This window comes from Drosophila miranda, assembly GCF_003369915.1.
Source record: "Drosophila miranda strain MSH22 chromosome Y unlocalized genomic scaffold, D.miranda_PacBio2.1 Contig_Y1_pilon, whole genome shotgun sequence".
NCBI lineage: Eukaryota > Metazoa > Arthropoda > Insecta > Diptera > Drosophilidae > Drosophila > Drosophila miranda.
Window position 1 is genome coordinate 29,529,780 of NW_022881603.1, and position 22,732 is coordinate 29,552,511.

Sequence of the window (22,732 nt, forward strand, 5' to 3'; positions counted from 1 at the left end):
TTTCCCAGCTCAGAGCCGGCGTTCTGCTGGCTCTCCGATCCAGCGTCGTCGTGGGCGGCTAGCGTCGTCATCTTCCGCGGCGGCAGAGGGCTGGCGTCGTCGTTCGGCGTCTACGCTGCGCCGGTGACTTTCGTCTCTCTGTCTCGCTGCTGGCGCGTCGTTACTTCGCTTTAGTTTTCCGCGTCTCTCTTCTGCCGTTGCTGCTGTGGGCTTACCGTTCCAGAGCTTCGTTGCTGCGTCGACGCTGGCGGCTTATCTTTTCGGCGCTTCTCGTCTTCGGCCGTCGCTGAATTGATGCTGTTGGCTACCGTTTCGGCTCTTGGTGTATTTCTCTCTCTCTTTGGCTTCCGCTGCGTTGTTGTTGTCGGGTTTTGTTTCTTGGTGTATTCCTCCCCGTTTTGGCGTCGGTGCCGTTAGGTTTCGGTTTTTGGTGTATTCACGCCGTTGCTGCGTCGATGCCGTTGGTTTTCGGTCCTCGGTGTATTCCTCTCTCGTTTTGGCTGCTGCTGCGTCTTTGTTGTTGGGTTTTTGCTCTCTCGGTGTATTCACGCCGTTGCTGCGTCGATGCCGTTGGTTTTCGGTCCTCGGTGTATTCCTCTCTCGTTTTGGCTGCTGCTGCGTCGTTGTTGTTGGGTTTTTGCTCTCTCGGTGTATTCACGCCGTTGCTGCGTCGATGCCGTTGGTTTTCGGTCCTCGGTGTATTCCTCTCTCGTTTTGGCTGCTGCTGCGTCGTTGTTGTTGGGTTTTGGTTCTGAAAAGCCTGTGGCGTCCACCGTGATCGCGACTTGACCCCCCTTTAAAGAAGATAATAAGCCACGTGGGGCTTAGAGACCCCTCGGGCCGTATAATATATAAAATTAATGTTATGTAGCCTTCGTGGCCTTCCCCCTCCTTAACCTAAAACTGAAAAGTCAATAAAGAAAAGTCAAAAATCTTAATTCTAATAACGTAATCTCGGGTCCCTCCAATGGTAAAATGACGGCGAACTGATGGGCGGAAAAAATGTGGGTGGAGCGTACGCTCCCTCACATCCACTCCATACTTCGGGGTGCCGAAGAGTGACGGTGACGGCCCGGCTGCGGGTAATCTTTATGCGGAAGCAAGTGCCGTCATGGACCTCCAGTCGCCGGACTCCCAGTCGGTAGGCGCGATCGCGTAAGAATACGGTGATGTTGGATATGAGGTCCCGGGGCAACTGTCGACCTGGCGCGTTGGTCCGCCATTGGGGGGAGCCTCTGCCCATTCCGGGTCGTCCTGCACCGCGGCTACCGTAGGGTGGAGTCGGAGGATCTGCAGCAGGGCGGCCATCTCGCCATACTCCAGCGGGAGGCTCTCTTCGGAGTCGAAGTCAACTACTCCCTCATCGGGACGTTGTGGGGGTAGTCCGGCGTGGGCGGCTACGAGGGGAGGCGGGACGTCATCTGACACCGATGGGTTGGCTGGTGCCCACTGCTGGTTCGCCTGGGGCGCGAAGCCCAGGCTCATGAGGGACCTGGAATCGGACCGAATTCGTCCTCGTCGTGTACTGCTAGAGGGGTGGCTGCCCGACCTTGACCGGCCAGGTTCCACTCGGCCCAAAGGGGCGAGTCCCATTCGTTCCCGCGAGCCAGTGGGTGTCTGTTCCCTTCGTCCTGCAGCGTGGACGCCAGGCTTTGAGCGTCGCGTATTATCGTCTCGTGCTCGTCGGTGTCCGTTGTCGCGTTGTCGTCGTCGATGGCAGCCCCATAACTCCCGAACCAACGGCGATTCAGGGCGGCGACGTCGTGACTGGGCGCCGAGCGGAAACCTGCGGTTGCGAAGCGGCCATCGGGCTCTACTTCCTTTTCGGCGTCAGTCCCCGGGTCCTGGGTTTGTTGGTCGATCCACCCTTGGATGGCTGCCGCGCGCTGGCACCATGGCATCCTATTTTGTTGTCGAAGTGTCGCCTCTCCGACCCGCCTCAGCTGGGCGGATGGCCCATTGGGGTCGACGATCCAGCCGCGAGCCCGGTGTGTCGTTGGTTCGTCGGCAGGTGCCGGGACTTCAGGCTGCTGGTCTCCGCTAGGGTGTCCCGTCGTATCACCATTTGCCCCTAGGGGCCGAGCTTGCCTTCCGTCTCTTAGACGCTTCATGTCTTCAGTCGATTCTAGGGAGAAAATGCCTGTCGGTTAGAACCTGCCTGTCTTAACTAGAAGTATTAATACCCTCCCCCTATCCTGCTTGAGTGGTGCGAGTAAGAAGTTGTTTACATTGGGTGTAGTACTTATCTAATCCCATAAGGGGATGTATACGTAGCTTACGGTTTCGTGGGTCGCGCCCCTTACGGGGCGAGGACTTGACGGTAGCGCGCTACCGCAAGTGGCCCTTGCGAAGTCGGCAGGTCATTCAGGTCTTTCCAACATCGTTGGGTTCTCCTCGGGGTGGTCCACTCCGTGGAACGCCTTTAAGTCGGCTAAACCTGTAGTCGAGGTTCACGGTAACTGGGTTGGTCGAGTCTGATCTTCGAAAAGGGTTGCGTTGTCGACCGGCCGCGGCATCGGCTAACGGGGCGAGTTGATATTTCGTCCTGTGTGTGTCCAGCGGTGTCGCAGTCGTCTTCGTCGAATCTTCGTTGCTTTGGGTGTTCTTCGAGGCGGACGGTTTGGCCCTGGGTGTGTCCAGCGGTGTCGCAGTCGTCTCCGTCGAATCTTCGTTGATGGTCCTGACGCGGTCGTATCGAATCGTGGGTTGGGTTCGAGTGGCGTTGCTGGGTCTGGCGTGTTCGAGATCCTTGGGCGTTGTCATGGTTACGTTGCTGGGTCTGGCGTGGTCGAGATTCTGGTGCGTTGTCATGGTTACGTTGCTGGGTCTGGCGTGGTCGAGATTCTGGTGCGTTGTCATGGTTACGTTGATGGGTCTGGCGTGGTTGGGATTCTGGTGCGTTGTCATTGGTACATTGCTGGGTCTGGCGTGGTCGGGATTCTGGTGCGTCGGCTTCGTCCGGGGGGTCGCTGTTGGATTGGTCGAGCGGGTAGGGGCAGCGGATGCAGTCGCGGGACTTTCGTCACTAAAAGTAACCATGCGGGGCCGAGTCGAGGATGATGTGGGGATCGGTTTGGTTTCCCGGATCGCCCGCTGGGTCAACTGCAAGTACGCTCGTCCGCATTGTATTATGGCCTGGACGCCGCAAAGGAAATCGAGCCCCAGTATGATTTCGTCCACTACCATGGGTAGGACTAATAGAATCACCCGCGTTTCCTGTTGATCCAGACGTACCTTGACCGAAACTGCTTTCGTCACCTCCTTTGCTGTACCGTCCGCCAGGCGGACGGTAGTCCTTATATTCCGTGCGTTCCCTCCGGTACTTACTTCATGAGCGATGCGTTGACTGACGAACGACCGCGTTGCTCCTGTGTCGAGGGTAGCTGTGTGCGGTACTCCTTCGATGGTTACTAGCGCGGCGATCCTGCCTCCTTCCAAACTTAAGGGATGAGTTACTCCTGGGGGCCCTGGAGGTATGTCTCCGATCGGTTCCCTGACGAGCGGAGACTCGGCCCGTTTCCCGACTCGGATAGCCTAGAGCAGTCGATCGTCCGGATGCCGCGGCGGCCACACTCCCAACAGAATAGCACTCGCCGATTCCGGCATGAACTGCTGAAATGACCTTCCTCCCCGCAATTCCGGCAGGCCCGGCGTGTGTTCACCGGCCGGTCTCCATCCTGGGTCACTACGCGGCTTGCCGTCTCGGCGCTCCGGGAGGGCCCGGTGTCGTCTGGAGGAGCATGCTGTGGGGTGGATAAACCGGGTCCTTGGTATGATGGCGTTCTGGCTTTCGTATTTGGGCGGTCGTTAGCTGGGTGGGTTTGTTCGCGGTCCCGCGTTGTCTCGTACGCTACTATCAATTGGGTCAGTTCTCGCAACGTCTCGAACTCATGTCTACGGGTGAACAGTTGGTATTCCGGCCGAAGGTTCTCGTAGATCCTGTCCAGCTCCCTGTCTGGAGTATACTGAGCTCGTTGCATCATGAGTCGGAGGTCGAACAAGTAGTCCTGAAAGGCTTCTCTTGGTCGTTGGTGACGGGAGCGGATCGTATCTTCCAAGCGCTGAAAGTATCGCGGGGGTAGGAAGAACTCCAAGAACTCCTTCCGGAACTCGGTCCATGGCTTGCCTTGCATCTGGAACGTCCTAAACCATCCTTCTGCCTTGCCAGTTAGTAGCCCGGAGATGGCTCGCGGCAGTTGCGCTGGGTTTCCGCCATATGAGTCGACCCTTTCTTCCAACCGTTCGATGAAAGCCAGCGCATCCGAGTGTCCGTCGAACTTCAGACCCCAATTGCGCAGTTTATCGGCCAGGGCGGCGAAGGAAATTTCTTCCCTTCCGGGTCGCGAAGTTCCGGCTTCCTCGGGGAGGCGGTGCTGTTGGTGATTGTCACCATGTCGCCGGTCAGTCGTGGTTTCAAGCCGGCCAGAGTCGCCGTGAGCTGCACGCGGGAACTCGGGAATTATGATAGATAGAGGCTGCTCCGCACAGATCCCTTCCTTCCGCTCTCGCTGACTCGGTCCCGGCGACGGGGACGTGTTCCTCGGGCTTCTCGGGCTGGGCGCGCTGCCGAAGACCATTCCGAGCTCTTTGATCCGTTTTTCGATGGCAGTCGGATGCTCACCGCGCGAAATAAAGGCCGAGATCCGGCTGCGCAGTTCGTCCACTGTCCCGGTTTCACCGAGGCCGAATTCGGCGGCGATGGCCTGCAATTCGTCCTTGCGCCGATACGAAATCCACTGTACCCCCATGTCGAAGCACGGTGGTCGAACTGGCACTTCGAGGTCTTTCGCGTTTCCGACGGTAGTATCACGTATTGACCCTCCGGTAGAATCTTTTCTTAGGTAACGCACTGAATACCGGAGTCCTTGGGGCTAGTCACGGAAGCGCGGCGTATGCACGGTTAACACGGTTGTCCAGTGGAGGCGTCCTTGGCGTCCTTGCTGCTTGGGGTCCTGGTCGATAGTCCTTGCTATCGTTGTCCTTGGAATTGTCCTGACTGTTGATCCTGGCTAGGCCGGTCGATAGTCCTTGCTGTCGTCGTCCTGGGGATTGTCCTTGTGGTCCTGGTCGTGCTGGGTTCGTTGATTTAAGCGTTGGATGTCGTCCCGTGTTGATGGCTGAACGCTGACTGATCACTTCGAAGGCCGTGCGTTTTTTTCGGCTATAGTTTTGTAGGCTGGGCTTTGAATGATCACGCTGAAGACCGTGCATTGTATGACTGCTCTGAAGACCGGGCGTTGACTGCTCGCGCTGAGGGTCGGGCATCGACTCTTCTCGCTGAGGGCCGGGCGTTGACTACCGGCTATTGTTTTGTAGGCCGGGCATCGAATGATCGCGCTGAAGACCGGGCATCGAATGACTGCTCTGAAGACCGGGCGTTGACTATTCTCGCTGAGGGCCGGGCGTTGACTATCCTCGCTGAGGGCCGGGCGTTGACTATTTGCTATCGTTTTGAGGGCCGCACATGGACTGATCACGTTGAAGACCGGGCATTGAATGACTGCTCGCGCTGAGGGCCGTGCATTGACTATCCTCTTCTGGGTCTGAGTACGAAATATATAGCCGGGCTGGTTGGTCTTCGGGAGGATTCCGGCCTCTACCGCTCACGACTCGCTGTTCGCCGCGTACGTGTCGCTCTCTCTCTAACGATTTCTGCCCAGCTTCGGCTCGGTTCTCTTTCTCTGCCGCCTCGCCGCGGCGCTCTCCTCCTCATGTGGGCGCAGCGGCCACGTGCTGACGCTATTGCTAGCGAGGTTAGGGAAGCCAGCCTCGGCAGTACGTGAATAATGGGCGACCTCACGTGCGGTTTTTTTTTTAGAGATATACAGCTATTCTTCTCCTAATGATTCCGACTGGCCGTGCTTGCGCATGGTACAGTCCCGATTCCCCCTGCTACTCTTTCTTCTGATCGACTGTTCCACTTAGCGCCCCAAAATATAACGGAATCCCGGAGTCCCTGCTCGGGCGCCATCTGTAAGGAAGCGATCCTGGGCTGGGGTACATATCTCAGTCTACTCCAGGGTCGAAATTACAGTAATATTTATAATTTGCCGGGACTCCGTATTTCGGACCGACGATGGGGGACGGGGCCGCAGTCCCGCGGACGGGAGCGATCGTAGCGTGGGACGGGGCAGTTGGTTTCCCCGAGAACACTCCGGTTATCGCCGAATAGCGCCTTCAGGGCCCCACCGAACTCAGAATCAATACGGAGGTCTTTACTATGCGATAATACCGACAGGTGTCGCCGAGAGTACCTAGGCTATCGCCGGACAGTACTTACGGGACCCCGCCGGCCTGAGAGTTACTACGAAGTGGAAAGGGAGACTATGCTATGCGGGAATACCGACAAGTATCGCCGAGAGTACCTAGGCTATCGCCGGACGGTACTTACGGGACCCTGTCGGCCTAAGAATTACTACGAAGCGGAAAGGGGACTTTGCTATGCGGAAATACCGGCAAGTATCGCCGAGAGTACCTAGGCTATCGCCGGACGGTACTCACGGGACCCTGCCGGCCTAAGAATTACTACGACGCGGAAAGGGGAACTTTGCTATGCGGGAATACCGACAAGTATCGCCGAGAGTACCTAGGCTATCGCCGGACGGTACTTACGGGACCCTGTCGGCCTAAGAATTACTACGACGCGGAAAGGGGAACTTTGCTATGCGGAAATACCGACAAGTATCTCCGAGAGTACCTAGGCTATCGCCGGACGGTACTTACGGGACCCTGTCGGCCTAAGAATTACTACGAGGGTCAGGGATATCGACGAGCATCACCGAGAGTGCCTAGGCCATCGCCGGATAGCACTTACGGGACACTGTCGAACTAAGAATTACTACGGGGGTCAGGGATATCGACAGGCATCGCCGAGAGTGCCTAGGCAATCGCCGGATAGCACTTACGGGACACCGCCGAACTAAGAATTACTACGAGTACGAGAATACCGACGCGTATCGCCGAGAGCGCTTAGGCAATCGCCGGATAGCACTCACGGGACACTATCGGGCTAAACATTACTGCGAAAGTCTTTATCATACAGGGCAGGTATCGCCGAGAGGGTTTAGGCAATCGCCGGACAGCCCCTTCGGGACCCAGGGAACTACGGGAATCAGGCGAGACACCAACAGGAGTCACCGGGGGGCGCTTAGACGATCGTCGGATAGCGGCCTCAGGACCCTGCCGGGTCACAAACTCCTGGAGGGAATCATGCGGAGGGAACAATCGCCTAGGCAATCGCCGGACAGCGGCCTCAGGATCCTGTCGGGCTACGAACTACTGGATGGAATCACAAAGACTCACTTTATTCTTGCTTGGTTCCCTACCTATCGCACCGCTCAGCAGCCCGTATACACGTCTAGAGACTAGCTTACCCCTGAACTCCCACGCTTGTACTCGTCGAAAGCCTCCTCTTCCCCGTGGGTGCAGCGTAGATGCAGGATCTCCTCTCCGTAAGTGTAGTATCGATGCAGGGTCTTCTCACCGTAAGCGCAGCGTCGATGCCGGATCCGGGCCGCCACGTGTTTTTACTTTTTCCAAGCCACTCGAATTTTTCCGCGAACACGTCCGACTCCTACGACTGCTTCCAAACGACTTTTTCTTCCACGTTTTCCCAGCTCAGAGCCGGCGTTCTGCTGGCTCTCCGATCCAGCGTCGTCGTGGGCGGCTAGCGTCGTCATCTTCCGCGGCGGCAGAGGGCTGGCGTCGTCGTTCGGCGTCTACGCTGCGCCGGTGACTTTCGTCTCTCTGTCTCGCTGCTGGCGCGTCGTTACTTCGCTTTAGTTTTCCGCGTCTCTCTTCTGCCGTTGCTGCTGTGGGCTTACCGTTCCAGCGCTTCGTTGCTGCGTCGACGCTGGCGGCTTATCTTTTCTGCGCTTCTCGTCTTCGGCCGTCGCTGAATTGATGCTGTTGGCTACCGTTTCGGCTCTTGGTGTATTTCTCCCTCTCTTTGGCTTCCGCTGCGTTGTTGTTGTCGGGTTTTGTTTCTTGGTGTATTCCTCCCCGTTTTGGCGTCGGTGCCATTAGGTTTCGGTTCTCGGTGTATTCACGCCGTTGCTGCGTCGATGCCGTTGGTTTTCGGTCCTCGGTGTATTCCTCTCTCGTTTTAGCTGCTGCTGCGTCGTTGTTGTTGGGTTTTTGCTCTCTCGGTGTATTCACGCCGTTGCTGCGTCGATGCCGTTGGTTTTCGGTCCTCGGTGTATTCCTCTCTCGTTTTGGCTGCTGCTGCGTCGTTGTTGTTGGGTTTTGGTTCTGAAAAGCCAGTGGCGTGCGCCGTGATCGCGACTTGACCCCCCTTTAAAGAAGATAATAAGCTACGTGGGGCTTAGAGACCCCTCGGGCCGTATAATATATAAAATTAATGTCATGTAGCCTTCGTGGCCTTCCCCCTCCTTAACCTAAAACTGAAAAGTCAATAAAGAAAAGTCAAAAATCTTAATTCTAATAACGTAATCTCGGGTCCCTCCAATGGGAAAATGAAGGCGAACTGATGGGCGGAAAAAATGTGGGTGGAGCGTACGCTCCCTCACATCCACTCCATACTTCGGGGGTGCCGAAGAGTGACGGTGACGGCCCGGCTGCGGGCCCGTCATGGACCTCCAGTCGCCGGACTCCCAGTCGGTAGGCGCGATCGCGTAAGAATACGGTGATGTTGGATATGAGGTCCCGGGGCAACTGTCGACCTGGCGCGTTGGTCCGCCATTGGGGGGGAGCCTCTGCCCATTCCGGGTCGTCTTGCACCGCGGCTACCGTAGGGTGGAGTCGGAGGATCTGCAGCAGGTCGGCCATCTCGCCATACTCCAGCGGGAGGCTCTCTTCGGAGTCGAAGTCAACTACTCCCTCATCGGGACGTTGTGGGGGTAGTCCGGCGTGGGCGGCTACGAGGGGAGGCGGGACGTCATCTGACACCGATGGGTTGGCTGGTGCCCACTGCTGGTTCGCCTGGGGCGCGAAGCCCAGGCTCATGAGGGACCTGGAATCGGACCCTCCGTCGTCGCGTTGGGGTCCTACTCCTTCCCCTGCATCGCTTGCGTGGGACACGTCGGAGTAAAGTGGTCCAGCACCGTCTCCGAATTCGTCCGCGTCGTGTACTGCTGGAGGGGTGGCTGCCCGACCTTGACCGGCCAGGTTCCACTCGGCCCAAAGGGGCGAGTCCCATTCGTTCCCGCGAGCCAGTGGGTGTCTGTTCCCTTCGTCCTGCAGCGTGGACGCCAGGCTTTGAGCGTCGCGTATTATCGTCTCGTGCTCGTCGGTGTCCGTTGTCGCGTTGTCGTCGTCGATGGCAGCCCCATAACTCCCGAACCAACGGCGATTCAGGGCGGCGACGTTGTGACTGGGCGCCGAGCGGACACCTGCGGTTGCGAAGCGGCCATCGGGCTCTACTTCCTCTTCGGCGTCAGTCCCCGGGTCCTGGGTTTGTTGGTCGATCCACCCTTGGATGGCTGCCGCGCGCTGGCACCATGGCATCCTATTTTGTTGTCGAAGTGTCGCCTCTCCGACCCGCCTCAGCTGGGCGGATGGCCCATTGGGGTCGACGATCCAGCCGCGAGTCCGGTGTGTCGTTGGTTCGTCGGCAGGTGCCGGGACTTCAGGCTGCTGGTCTCCGCTAGGGTGTCCCGTCGTATCACCATTTGCCCCTAGGGGCCGAGCTTGCCTTCCGTCTCTTAAACGCTTCATGTCTTCAGTCGATTCTAGGGAGAAAATGCCTGTCGGTTAGAACCTGCCTGTCTTAACTAGAAGTATTAATACCCTCCAATCCCTATCCTGCTTGAGTGGTGCGAGTAAGAAGTTGTTTACATTGGGTGTAGTACTTATCTAATCCCATAAGGGGATGTATACGTAGCTTACGGTTTCGTGGGTCGCGCCCCTTACGGGGCGAGGACTTGACGGTAGCGCGCTACCGCAAGTGGCCCTTGCGAAGTCGGCAGGTCATTCAGGTCTCTCCAATATCGTTGGGTTCTCCTCGGGGTGGTCCACTCCGTGGAACGCCTTTAAGTCGGCTAAACCTGTAGTCGAGGTTCACGGTAACTGGGTTGGTCGAGTCTGATCTTCGAAAAGGGTTGCGTTGTCGACCGGCCGCGGCATCGGCTAACGGGTCGTGGTGTGGAGCGATGCTGGTTTCCCGTGGGGTCGTTCGCTCTGATTGAGCCGCACTGCTGTCCATTTCTGATTTGGCTCGCGTCGATCGTATTATATTTTTAGCGCCGCCGGGTCCGTCTCGGTCGGGGCTTAGATGCGTTGTCCTTGTATTGCTGCTGGGTCTAGCGTGGTCGAGGCTTCGATGCGTTGTCCTTGTATTGCTGCTGAGTCTGGCGTGGTCGAAACTTAGATAAGTTGTCCTGATGTTACTGCTGGTTCTGGCGTGGTCGTGGCTTAGCTCCGTTATCTTGGTAGGGGTACTCTGGGTGGTTTTCGAGGCAGACGGACTGGCCCTGGGTGTGTCCAGCGGTGTCGCAGTCGTCTCCGTCGAATCCTCGTTGCGAGCCCCAGTATGATGTCGTCCACTACCATGGGTAGGACTAATAGAATCACCCGCGTTTCCTGTTGATCCAGACGTACCTTGACCGAAACTGCTTTCGTCACCTCTTTTGCTGTACCGTCCGCCAGGCGGACGGTAGTCCTTATATTCCGTGCGTTCCCTCCGGTACTTACTTCATGAGCGATGCGTTGACTGACGAACGACCGCGTTGCTCCCGTGTCGAGGGTAGCTGTGAGCGGTACTCCTTCGATGGTTACTAGCGCGGCGATCCTGCCTCCTTCCAAACTTAAGGGATGAGTTACTCCTGGGGGCCCTGGATGGAATCACAAAGACTCACATTATTCTTGCTTGGTTCCCTAACTATCGCACCGCTCAGCAGCCCGTATACACGTCTAGAGACTAGCTTACCCCTGAACTCCCACGCTTGTACTCGTCGAAAGCCTCCTCTTCCCCGTGGGTGCAGCGTAGATGCAGGATCTCCTCTCCGTAAGTGTAGTATCGATGCAGGGTCTTCTCACTGTAAGCGCAGCGTCGATGCCGGATCTTCCCCGTGTCACTGATAGCGTTGGCGTGGATCCGGGCCGCCACGTGTTTTTACTTTTTCCAAGCCACTCGAATTTTTCCGCGAACACGTCCGACTCCTACGACTGCTTCCAAACGACTTTTTCTTCCACGTTTTCCCAGCTCAGAGCCGGCGTTCTGCTGGCTCTCCGATCCAGCGTCGTCGTGGGCGGCTAGCGTCGTCATCTTCCGCGGCGGCAGAGGGCTGGCGTCGTCGTTCGGCGTCTACGCTGCGCCGGTGACTTTCGTCTCTCTGTCTCGCTGCTGGCGCGTCGTTACTTCGCTTTAGTTTTCCGCGTCTCTCTTCTGCCGTTGCTGCTGTGGGCTTACCGTTCCAGCGCTTCGTTGCTGCGTCGACGCTGGCGGCTTATCTTTTCTGCGCTTCTCGTCTTCGGCCGTCGCTGAATTGATGCTGTTGGCTACCGTTTCGGCTCTTGGTGTATTTCTCCCTCTCTTTGGCTTCCGCTGCGTTGTTGTTGTCGGGTTTTGTTTCTTGGTGTATTCCTCCCCGTTTTGGCGTCGGTGCCATTAGGTTTCGGTTCTCGGTGTATTCACGCCGTTGCTGCGTCGATGCCGTTGGTTTTCGGTCCTCGGTGTATTCCTCTCTCGTTTTGGCTGCTGCTGCGTCGTTGTTGTTGGGTTTTGGTTCTGAAAAGCCAGTGGCGTGCGTCGTGATCGCGACTTGACCCCCCTTTAAAGAAGATAATAAGCTACGTGGGGCTTAGAGACCCCTCCGGCCCTATAATATATAAAATTAATGTCATGTAGCCTTCGTGGCCTTCCCCCTCCTTAACCTAAAACTGAAAAGTCAATAAAGAAAAGTCAAAAATCTTAATTCTAATAACGTAATCTCGGGTCCCTCCAATGGGAAAATTACGGCGAACTGATGGGCGGAAAAAATGTGGGTGGAGCGTACGCTCCCTCACATCTACTCCATACTTCGGGGGTGCCGAAGAGTGACGGTGACGGCCCGGCTGCGGGCCCGTCATGGACCTCCAGTCGCCGGACTCCCAGTCGGTAGGCGCGATCGCGTAAGAATACGGTGATGTTGGATATGAGGTCCCGGGGGGGGAGCCTCTGCCCATTCCGGGTCGTCCTGCACCGCGGCTACCGTAGGGTGGAGTCGGAGGATCTGCAGCAGGTCGGCCATCTCGCCATACTCCAGCGGGAGGCCCTCATCGGGAGGGTCCCTCATCGGGACGTTGTGGGGGTAGTCCGGCGTGGGCGGCTACGAGGGGAGGCGGGACGTCATCTGACACCGATGGGTTGGCTGGTGCCCACTGCTGGTTCGCCTGGGGCGCGAAGCCCAGGCTCATGAGGGACCTGGAATCGGACCCTCCGTCGTCGCGTTGGGGTCCTACTCCTTCTCCTGCATCGCTTGCGTGGGACACGTCGGAGTAGTGTGGTCCAGCACCGTCCCCGAATTCGTCCTCGTCGTGTACTGCTAGAGGGGTGGCTGCCCGACCTTGACCGGCCAGGTTCCACTCGGCCCAAAGGGGCGAGTCCCATTCGTTCCCGCGAGCCAGTGGGTGTCTGTTCCCTTCGTCCTGCAGCGTGGACGCCAGGCTTTGAGCGTCGCGTATTATCGTCTCGTGCTCGTCGGTGTCCGTTGTCGCGTTGTCGTCGTCGATGGCAGCCCCATAACTCCCGAACCAACGGCGATTCAGGGCGGCGACGTTGTGACTGGGCGCCGAGCGGACACCTGCGGTTGCGAAACGGCCATCGGGCTCTACTTCCTCTTCGGCGTCAGTCCCCGGGTCCTGGGTTTGTTGGTCGATCCACCCTTGGATGGCTGCCGCGCGCTGGCACCATGGCATCCTATTTTGTTGTCGAAGTGTCGCCTCTCCGACCCGCCTCAGCTGGGCGGATGGCCCATTGGGGTCGACGATCCAGCCGCGAGTCCGGTGTGTCGTTGGTTCGTCGGCAGGTGCCGGGACTTCAGGCTGCTGGTCTCCGATAGGGTGTCCCGTCGTATCACCATTTGCCCCTAGGGGCCGAGCTTGCCTTCCGTCTCTTAGACGCTTCATGTCTTCAGTCGATTCTAGGGAGAAAATGCCTGTCGGTTAGAACCTGCCTGTTTTAACTAGAAGTATTAATACCCTCCCCCTATCCTGCTTGAGTGGTGCGAGTAAGAAGTTGTTTACATTGGGTGTAGTACTTATCTAATCCCATAAGGGGATGTATACGTAGCTTACGGTTTCGTGGGTCGCGCCCCTTACGGGGCGAGGACTTGACGGTAGCGCGCTACCGCAAGTGGCCCTTGCGAAGTCGGCAGGTCATTCAGGTCTCTCCAACATCGTTGGGTTCTCCTCGGGGTGGTCCACTCCGTGGAACGCCTTTAAGTCGGCTAAACCTGTAGTCGAGGTTCACGGTAACTGGGTTGGTCGAGTCTGATCTTCGAAAAGGGTTGCGTTGTCGACCGGCCGCGGCATCGGCTAACGGGTCGTGGTGTAGAGCGATGCTGGTTTCCCGTGGGGTCGTTCGCTCTGATTGAGCCGCACTGCTGTCCATTTCTGATTTGGCTCGCGTCGATCGTGTTATATTTTTAGCGCCGCCGGGTCCGTCTCGGTCGGGGCTTAGATGCGTTGTCCTTGTATTGCTGCTGGGTCTGGCGTGGTCGAAACTTAGATAAGTTGTCCTGATGTTACTGCTGGTTCTGGCGTGGTCGTGGCTTAGCTCCGTTATCTTGGTAGGGGTACTCTGGGTGGTTTTCGAGGCAGACGGACTGGCCCTGGGTGTGTCCAGTTGTGTCGCAGTCGTCTCCGTCGAATCCTCGTTGCTCTGGGTGTTCTTCGAGGCGGACGGACTGGCCCTGGGTGTGTCCAGCGGTGTCGCAGTCGTCTCCGTCGAATCTTCGTTGCTTTGGGTGTTCTTCGAGGCGGACGGACTGGCCCTGGTTGTGTCCAGCGGTGTCGCAGTCGTCTCCGTCGAATCTTCGTTGCTTTGGGTGTTCTTCGAGGCGGACGGACTGGCCATGGGTGTGTCCAGCGGTGTCGCAGTCGTCTCCGTCGAATCTTCGTTGCTTTGGGTGTTCTTCGAGGCGAACGGACTGGCCCTGGTTGTGTTCAGCGGTGTCGCAGTCGTCTCCGTCGAATCTTCGTTGCTTTGGGTGTTCTTCGAGGCGGACGGACTGGCCCTGGGTGTGTCCAGCAGTGTCGCAGTCGTCTCCGTCGAATCTTCGTTGATGGTCCTGGCGCGGTCGTATCGAATCGTGGGTTGGGTTCGGGTGGCGTTGCTGGGTCTGGCGTGTTCGAGATCCTGGGGCGTTGTCATGGTTACGTTGCTGGGTCTGGCGTGGTCGAGATTCTGGTGCGTTGTCATGGTTACGTTGCTGGGTCTGGCGTGGTCGAGATTTTGGTGCGTTGTCATGGTTACGTTGATGGGTCTGGCGTGGTTGGGATTCTGGTGCGTTGTCATTGGTACATTGCTGGGTCTGGCGTGGTCGGGATTCTGGTGCGTCGGCTTCGTCCGGGGGGTCGCTGTTGGATTGGTCGAGCGGGTAGGGGCAGCGGATGCAGTCGCGGGACTTCCGTCACTAAAAGTAACCATGCGGGGCCGAGTCGAGGATGATGTGGGGATCGGGTTGGTTTCCCGGATCGCCTGCTGGGTCAACTGCAAGTACGCTCATCCGCATTGTATTATGGCCTGGACGCCGCAAAGGAAATCGAGCCCCAGTATGATGTCGTCCACTACCATGGGTAGGACTAATAGAATCACCCGCGTTTCCTGTTGATCCAGACGTACCTTGACCGAAACTGCTTTCGTCACCTCTTTTGCTGTACCGTCCGCCAGGCGGACGGTAGTCCTTATATTCCGTGCGTTCCCTCCGGTACTTACTTCATGAGCGATGCGTTGACTGACGAACGACCGCGTTGCTCCCGTGTCGAGGGTAGCTGTGAGCGGTACTCCTTCGATGGTTACTAGCGCGGCGATCCTCCCTCCTTCCAAACTTAAGGGATGAGTTACTCCTGGGGGCCCTGGAGGTATGTCTCCGATCGGTTCCCTGACGAGCGGAGACTCGGCCCGTTTCCCGACTCGGATAGCCTACAGCAGTCGATCGTCCGGATGCCGCGGCGGCCACACTCCCAACAGAATAGCACTCGCCGATTCCGGCATGAACTGCTGAAATGACCTTCCACCCCGCAATTCCGGCAGGCCCGGCGTGTGTTCACCGGCCGGTCTCCATCCTGGCTCACTACGCGGCTTGCCGTCTCGGCGCTCCGGGAGGGCCCGGTGTCGTCTGGAGGAGCATGCTGTGGGGTGGATAAACCGGGTCCTTGGTATGATGGCGTTCTGGCTTTCGTATTTGGGCGGTCGTTAGCTGGGTGGGTTTGTTCGCGGTCCCGCGTTGTCTCGTACGCTACGGTCAGTTCTCGCAACGTCTCGAACTCATGTCTACGGGTGAACAGTTGGTATTCCGGCCGAAGGTTCTCGTAGATCCTGTCCAGCTCCCTGTCTGGAGTATACTGAGCTCGTTGCATCATGAGTCGGAGGTCGAACAAGTAGTCCTGAAAGGCTTCTCTTGGTCGTTGGTGACGGGAGCGGATCGTATCTTCCAAGCGCTGAAAGTATCGCGGGGGTAGGAAGAACTCCAAGAACTCCTTCCGGAACTCGGTCCATGGCTTGCCTTGCATCTGGAACGTCCTAAACCATCCTTCTGCCTTGCCAGTTAGTAGCCCGGAGATGGCTCGCGGCAGTTGCGCTGGGTTTCCGCCATATGAGTCGACCCTTTCTTCCAACCGTTCGATGAAAGCCAGCGCATCCGAGTGTCCGTCGAACTTCAGACCCCAATTGCGCAGTTTATCGGCCAGGGCGGCGAAGGAAATTTCTTCCCTTCCGGGTCGCGAAGTTCCGGCTTCCTCGGGGAGGCGGTGCTGTTGGTGATTGTCACCATGTCGCCGGTCAGTCGTGGTTTCAAGCCGGTCAGAGTCGCCGTGAGCTGCACGCGGGAACTCGGGAATTATGATAGATAGAGGCTGCTCCGCACAGATCCCTTCCTTCCGCTCTCGCTGACTCGGTCCCGGCGACGGGGACGTGTTCCTCGGGCTTCTCGGGCTGGGCGCGCTGCCGAAGACCATTCCGAGCTCTTTGATCCGTTTTTCGATGGCAGTCGGATGCTCACCGCGCGAAATAAAGGCCGAGATCCGGCTGCGCAGTTCGTCCACTGTCCCGGTTTCACCGAGGCCGAATTCGGCGGCGATGGCCTGCAATTCGTCCTTGCGCCGATACGAAATCCACTGTACCCCCATGTCGAAGCACGGTGGTCGAACTGGCACTTCGAGGTCTTTCGCGTTTCCGACGGTAGTATCACGTATTGACCCTCCGGTAGAATCTTTTCTTAGGTAACGCACTGAATACCGGAGTCCTTGGGGCTAGTCACGGAAGCGCGGCGTATGCACGGTTAACACGGTTGTCCAGTGGAGGCGTCCTTGGCGTCCTTGCTGCTTGGGGTCCTGGTCGATAGTCCTTGCTATCGTTGTCCTTGGAATTGTCCTGACTGTTGATCCTGGCTAGGCCGGTCGATAGTCCTTGCTGTCGTCGTCCTGGGGATTGTCCTTGTGGTCCTGGTCGTGCTGGGTTCGTTGATTTAAGCGTTGGATGTCGTCCCGTGTTGATGGCTGAACGCTGACTGATCACTTCGAAGGCCGTGCGTTTTTTTCGGCTATAGTTTTGTAGGCTGGGCTTTGAATGATCACGCTGAAGACCGTGCATTGTATGACTGCTCTGAAGACCGGGCGTTGACTGCTCGCGCTGAGGGTCGGGCATCGACTCTTCTCGCTGAGGGCCGGGCGTTGACTACCGGCTATTGTTTTGTAGGCCGGGCATTGAATGATCGCGCTGAAGACCGGGCATTGAATGACTGCTCTGAAGACCGGGCGTTGACTTTTCTCGCTGAGGGCCGGGCGTTGACTATCCTCGCTGAGGGCCGGGCGTTGACTATTTGCTATCGTTTTGAGGGCCGCACATGGACTGATCACGTTGAAGACCGGGCATTGAATGACTGCTCGCGCTGAGGGCCGGGCATTGACTATCCTCTTCTGGGTCTGAGTACGAAATATATAGCCGGGCTGCTTGGTCTTCGGGAGGATTCCGGCCTCTACCGCTCACGACTCGCTGCTTGCCGCGTACGTGTCGCTCTCTCTCTAGCGATTTCTGCCCAGCTTCGGCTCGGTTCTCTTTCTCTGCCGCCTCGCCGCGGCGCTCTCCTCCTCATGTGGGCGCAGCGGCCACGTGCTGACGCTATTGCTAGCGAGGTTAGGGAAGCCAGCCTCGGCAGTACGTGAATAATGGGCGACCTCACGTGCGGTTTTTTTTTTAGAGATATACAGCTATTCTTCTCCTAATGATTCCGACTGGCCGTGCTTGCGCATGATACAGTCCCGATTCCCCCTGCTACTCTTTCTTCTGATCGACTGTTCCACTTAGCGCCCCAAAATATAACGGAATCCCGGAGTCCCTGCTCGGGCGCCATCTCTAAGGAAGCGATCCTGGGCTGGGGTACATATCTCAGTCTACTCCAGGGTCGAAATTACAGTAATATTTATAATTTGCCGGGACTCCGTATTTCGGACCGACGATGGGGGACGGGGCCGCAGTCCCGCGGACGGGAGCGATCGTAGCGTGGGACGGGGCACTTGGTTTCACCGAGAACACTCCGGTTATCGCCGAATAGCGCCTTCAGGGCCCCACCGAACTCAGAATCAATACGGAGGTCTTTACTATGCGATAATACCGACAGGTGTCGCCGAGAGTACCTAGGCTATCGCCAGACAGTACTTACGGGACCCCGCCGGCCTGAGAGTTACTACGAAGCGGAAAGGGAGACTATGCTATGCGGGAATACCGACAAGTATCGCCTAGAGTACCTAGGCTATCGCCGGACGGTACTTACGGGACCCTGTCGGCCTAAGAATTACTACGACGCGGAAAGGGGACTTTGCTATGCGGAAATACCGGCAAGTATCGCCGAGAGTACCTAGGCTATCGCCGGACGGTACTCACGGGACCCTGCCGGCCTAAGAATTACTACGACGCGGAAAGGGGAACTTTGCTATGCGGGAATACCGACAAGTATCGCCGAGAGTACCTAGGCTATCGCCGGACGGTACTCACGGGATCCTGCCGGCCTAAGAATTACTACGACGCGGAAAGGGGAACTTTGCTATGCGGAAATACCGGCAAGTATCGCCGAGAGTACCTAGGCTATCGCCGGACGGTACTTACGGGACCCTGTCGGCCTAAGAATTACTACGAGGGTCAGGGATATCGACGAGCATCACCGAGAGTGCCTAGGCAATCGCCGGATAGCACTTACGGGACACTGTCGAACTAAGAATTACTACGGGGGTCAGGGATATCGACAGGCATCGCCGAGAGTGCCTAGGCAATCGCCGGATAGCACTTACGGGACACTGTCCAACTAAGAATTACTACGAGTACGAGAATACGGATAGCACTTACGGGACACCGCCGAACTAAGAATTACTACGAGTACGAGAATACCGACGCGTATCGCCGAGAGCGCTTAGGCAATCGCCGGATAGCACTCACGGGACACTATCGGGCTAAACATTACTGCGAAAGTCTTTATCATACAGGGCAGGTATCGCCGAGAGGGTTTAGGAAATCGCCGGACAGCCCCTTCGGGACCCAGGGAACTACGGGGATCAGGCGAGACACCAACAGGAGTCACCGGGGGGCACTTAGACGATCGTCGGATAGCGGCCTCGGGACCCTGCCGGGTCACAAACTACTGGAGGGAATCATGCGGAGGGAACAATCGCCTAGGCAATCGCCGGACAGCGGCCTCAGGATCCTGTCGGGCTACGAACTACTGGATGGAATCACAAAGACTCACTTTATTCTTGCTTGGTTCCCTACCTATCGCACCGCTCAGCAGCCCGTATACACGTCTAGAGACTAGCTTACCCCTGAACTCCCACGCTTGTACTCGTCGAAAGCCTCCTCTTCCCCGTGGGTGCAGCGTAGATGCAGGATCTCCTCTCCGTAAGTGTAGTATCGATGCAGGGTCTTCTCCCCGTAAGCGCAGCGTCGATGCCGGATCTTCCCCGTGTCACTGATAGCGTTGGCGTGGATCCGGGCCGCTACTTTTTCCAAGCCACTCGAATTTTTCCGCGAACACGTCCGACTCCTACGACTGCTTCCAAACGACTTTTTCTTCCACGTTTTCCCAGCTCAGAGCCGGCGTTCTGCTGGCTCTCCGATCCAGCGTCGTCGTGGGCGGCTAGCGTCGTCATCTTCCGCGGCGGCAGAGGGCTGGCGCCGTCGTTCGGCGTCTACGCTGCGCCGGTGACTTTCGTCTCTCTGTCTCGCTGCTGGCGCGTCGTTACTTCGCTTTAGTTTTCCGCGTCTCTCTTCTGCCGTTGCTGCTGTGGGCTTACCGTTCCAGCGCTTCGTTGCTGCGTCGACGCTGGCGGCTTATCTTTTCTGCGCTTCTCGTCTTCGGCCGTCGCTGAATTGATGCTGTTGGCTACCGTTTCGGCTCTTGGTGTATTTCTCTCTCTCTTTGGCTTCCGCTGCGTTGTTGTTGTCGGGTTTTGTTTCTTGGTGTATACCTCCCCGTTTTGGCGTCGGTGCCGTTAGGTTTCGGTTCTCGGGGTATTCACGCCGTTGCTGCGTCGATGTCGTTGGTTTTCGGTTCTCGGTGTGTTCACGCCGTTGCTGCGTCGATGCCGTTGGTTTTCGGTCCTCGGTGTGTTCCTCTCTCGTTTTGGCTGCTGCTGCGTCGTTGTTGTTGGGTTTTTGCTCTCTCGGTGTATTCACGCCGTTGCTGCGTCGATGCCGTTGGTTTTCGGTCCTCGGTGTATTCCTCTCTCGTTTTGGCTGCTGCTGCGTCGTTGTTGTTGGGTTTTGGTTCTGAAAAGCCAGTGGCGCCCGCCGTGATCGCGACTTGCCCCCCTTTAAAGAAGATAATAAGCTACGTGGGGCTTAGAGACCACTCGGGCCGTATAATATATAAAATTAATGTCATGTAGCCTTCGTGGCCTTCCCCTCCTTAACCTAAAACTGAAAAGTCAATAAAGAAAAGTCAAAAATCGTAATTCTAATAACGTAATCTCGGGTCCCTCCAATGGTAAAATGACGGCGAACTGATGTGCGGAAAAAATGTGGGTGGAGCGTACGCTCCCTCACACAATAGACAATAACATGAAAATCGAGTGGGCTCCCCTACACGTCCCGCTGGCACGACGCCTGCAGACCCTGGTCACGGCGGTTCTCACCGTTACGTTCTTCACGCTGCCCCTTTTAGCCTGCCTCGTTGTTGCAGTCCTGCTGGTAACCATAGGAGTGCTTACATTGGTCAGCTTGCTCATCTGCATAGTGTTTATCTTTCTCAGTTCTATGGGGGCATCATACTCCGCACGTTGCTGCTCATTTATTTTTTTGTTTATATTTTTGTGGATCACAAGAGAAACTACTCCATCTTGGAAGGCAATGGGTAAGTCTGTAAAATAATTATTGTAGAGATAATCGTATCATATTCAAAATCTCCCTTAGCTGGATGATAAACCGTTCGAATCGTCTATATCGGAACTATCGCGACTATTTTCCCGTGGAGCTAGTAAGGACAGTGGACCTGCCACCAAACAGAAACTACATCTTGGCCAGCTTTACTCATGGCATACTCGGGTAAGCAGGCCGACAGATAGCCAATCTTATCGGGCTACTCAAGTGAAGACACATAGAACTGAATATATACATATATGTATTAAAATGATCCCTGAAATAGAACTGGAGTTTGCGTCAACATGGGCCTGGACATCGGCAAATAGCTGGAGTTGTTTCCCCAAATCCGTCCCAAGGTTGGCACCTTGAATCAACACTTCCGAACACCGCTTCTCCGTGAAATTGTGCGCTGGTGGGGAATGGTGTCGGTGTCCAAGGAGTCCCTGGTCCGATTGCTAACCAAATCGAATGATCCAAAGCATGCGGGTAATAGCGATGGCTTCACGTCCTATGCGGTGGCCATACTGGTAGGGGGCGCCCAGGAAGCCATGGACTCGCATCCCGGGAAGTATATTCTGACCCTGAAGAACCGCAAGGGATTCGTCAAAATGGCCATTCGAACGGGGTGAGCTAATGCTGGAAATATGTTATGCAAATACGGAAGTAACCTTCTTTTCCATCCAGATCACCAATTGTTCCCACGTTTTCCTTCGGGGAGGTGGATATATTCGATCAGGTGGCCAATCCACCAGTCTCGTTGCTGCGTCGCGTGCAGTCTGTGGTAAAGAAACTGACGGGAATATCCCCGCTTATACCAGTGGGTCGTGGCATCTTCAACTATTCCGTTGGCGTCCTGCCCCAACGCCGTCGCATCGTCCAAGTTGGTGAGTATCAGCGCAGTCCGTATGAAAGAAAATCCGCAATCTCTAATAAACATTTTGATTCCCCAGTTGGCTCCCCCATCGATGTGGTAAAGAGTGAGCAACCGGATGCCGCCTATGTGGACAAAGTCCATGGTCAAGTCAAAGAGGACCTCGAGAGGATGTTCGATCTTTATAAGGCGAAATATATACCGAACTCAAAGAACAGCAAGCTGGTTATACAGTAACCGCCTCAGATATTCTCAGGACAAAAGTGATCTTCAGTGTAGATGGGTTATGCTTTCTAAGCATTTAAGTACAAACACAACACACACACAAAGTCGAGTTTAAGGATTATGTTTAACGAAAGCATACTATACATATGTTTTGTTGTTTTCCTTTTATTAATTATTACCAATTCGTATTTGGAAAAGCTTAAATTAATTGCGCATTTTGTGCCACGATGCCATGTTCTGATCATTCATTAATTGAATTATCATCTTCCGCCTTGTATATGCTTTAACAACTATAAAGAATTTGGTTTTGGTAAGAGTACGTGCTACGCTAGGAAAGATTCAATCGCAGAATTTCATTAACGTACAATTTAATTTAGTAACACTTATCCAATTTCTTGCTTGTTTTCTTTTTCTTTTTATTTTAATTTTTATTTTCCGTTTTTAAACCCTTAAGCAATGGCAATATTTTGAAATCGTATGGAATATATAAGTTCAATTGGGATGCTAGTTTTAAGTACTTGCAGTTGGTTTAATTTTTCAAAGTTTTCAAGTACTCGTAGACTTTGAGACTTATCTACAAATTTTCAAATATTTTGAAAAGTATTCGCCTATATGGATATTTTATGGTATATTCTTTGAGAAAGGAACACTTGGCATAAATTTGGTTTTCGATTGGAGTTCTCTTGTTGAGCTGAATAGGAGGCAAGGCCGTAAATACATGGATACATTAGCATATATGTACCATATGTTCCATTAAAATAACGATCTCCTAAGCTCTCTTCAAGCGTAACTTTTGAGTAGACTGTACTTTTAAGTAAGTAAGTATTCACGGTAACGCTGATGATTGTTAAGATCTGAATTCTGCTCTCACTATCGCATTCCGGTTAATTGCTGTCGATACAAAATATGTATTTGGCATAATTGTATATATATACATATATGTATGTATGTTTATTGTAGTGGATGATATATATCCTCGACGATTATACATATACATATGTACAACATACATATAAGAACATTTCCAAGAACTATGTCTCTACTTGGTTTCTCGTTTTACAATAGGTACTAGCCAGGCTTCTGCTGCTGCTGCTGCTGCTGCTGCTGCTGGCAATGTGCTGCGGTGTCAG

General features: G+C 55.5%; 1 protein-coding gene and 1 pseudogene across 1 annotated transcript; one reads left to right on the forward strand and one right to left on the reverse strand.

Moving 5' to 3' along the window:
- Window positions 1-863: 863 nt before the first annotated feature.
- On the reverse strand, window positions 864-18,998 carry LOC117190894. Its single transcript, XM_033395901.1, has 3 exons — window positions 18,968-18,998; window positions 12,362-13,079; window positions 864-1,492 (listed from the first exon to the last, which is right to left on the reverse strand). The coding sequence occupies exons 2-3, from the start codon at window positions 13,063-13,065 to the stop codon at window positions 1,090-1,092; spliced, it is 1,107 nt and encodes a 368-aa protein (XP_033251792.1). The 5' UTR covers window positions 13,066-13,079; window positions 18,968-18,998; the 3' UTR covers window positions 864-1,089.
- A 1,177-nt stretch (window positions 18,999-20,175) lies between these two features.
- LOC117190749 lies at window positions 20,176-21,629 on the forward strand (annotated as a pseudogene).
- Window positions 21,630-22,732: the final 1,103 nt, after the last annotated feature.

What these genes read in the sequence shown, in the direction of transcription:
- LOC117190894 (XM_033395901.1), bottom strand. Translation starts at nt 13,065, where the DNA reads ATGAAGCGTCTAAGAGACGGAAGGCAAGCTCGGCCCCTAGGGGCAAAT. An exon ending in GACGGAGGGTCCGATTCCAG is followed by an intron (nt 1,493 to 12,361) that starts GTCCCTCATGAG and finishes GTCCGATTCCAG; the next exon opens with GTCCCTCATGAGCCTGGGCT.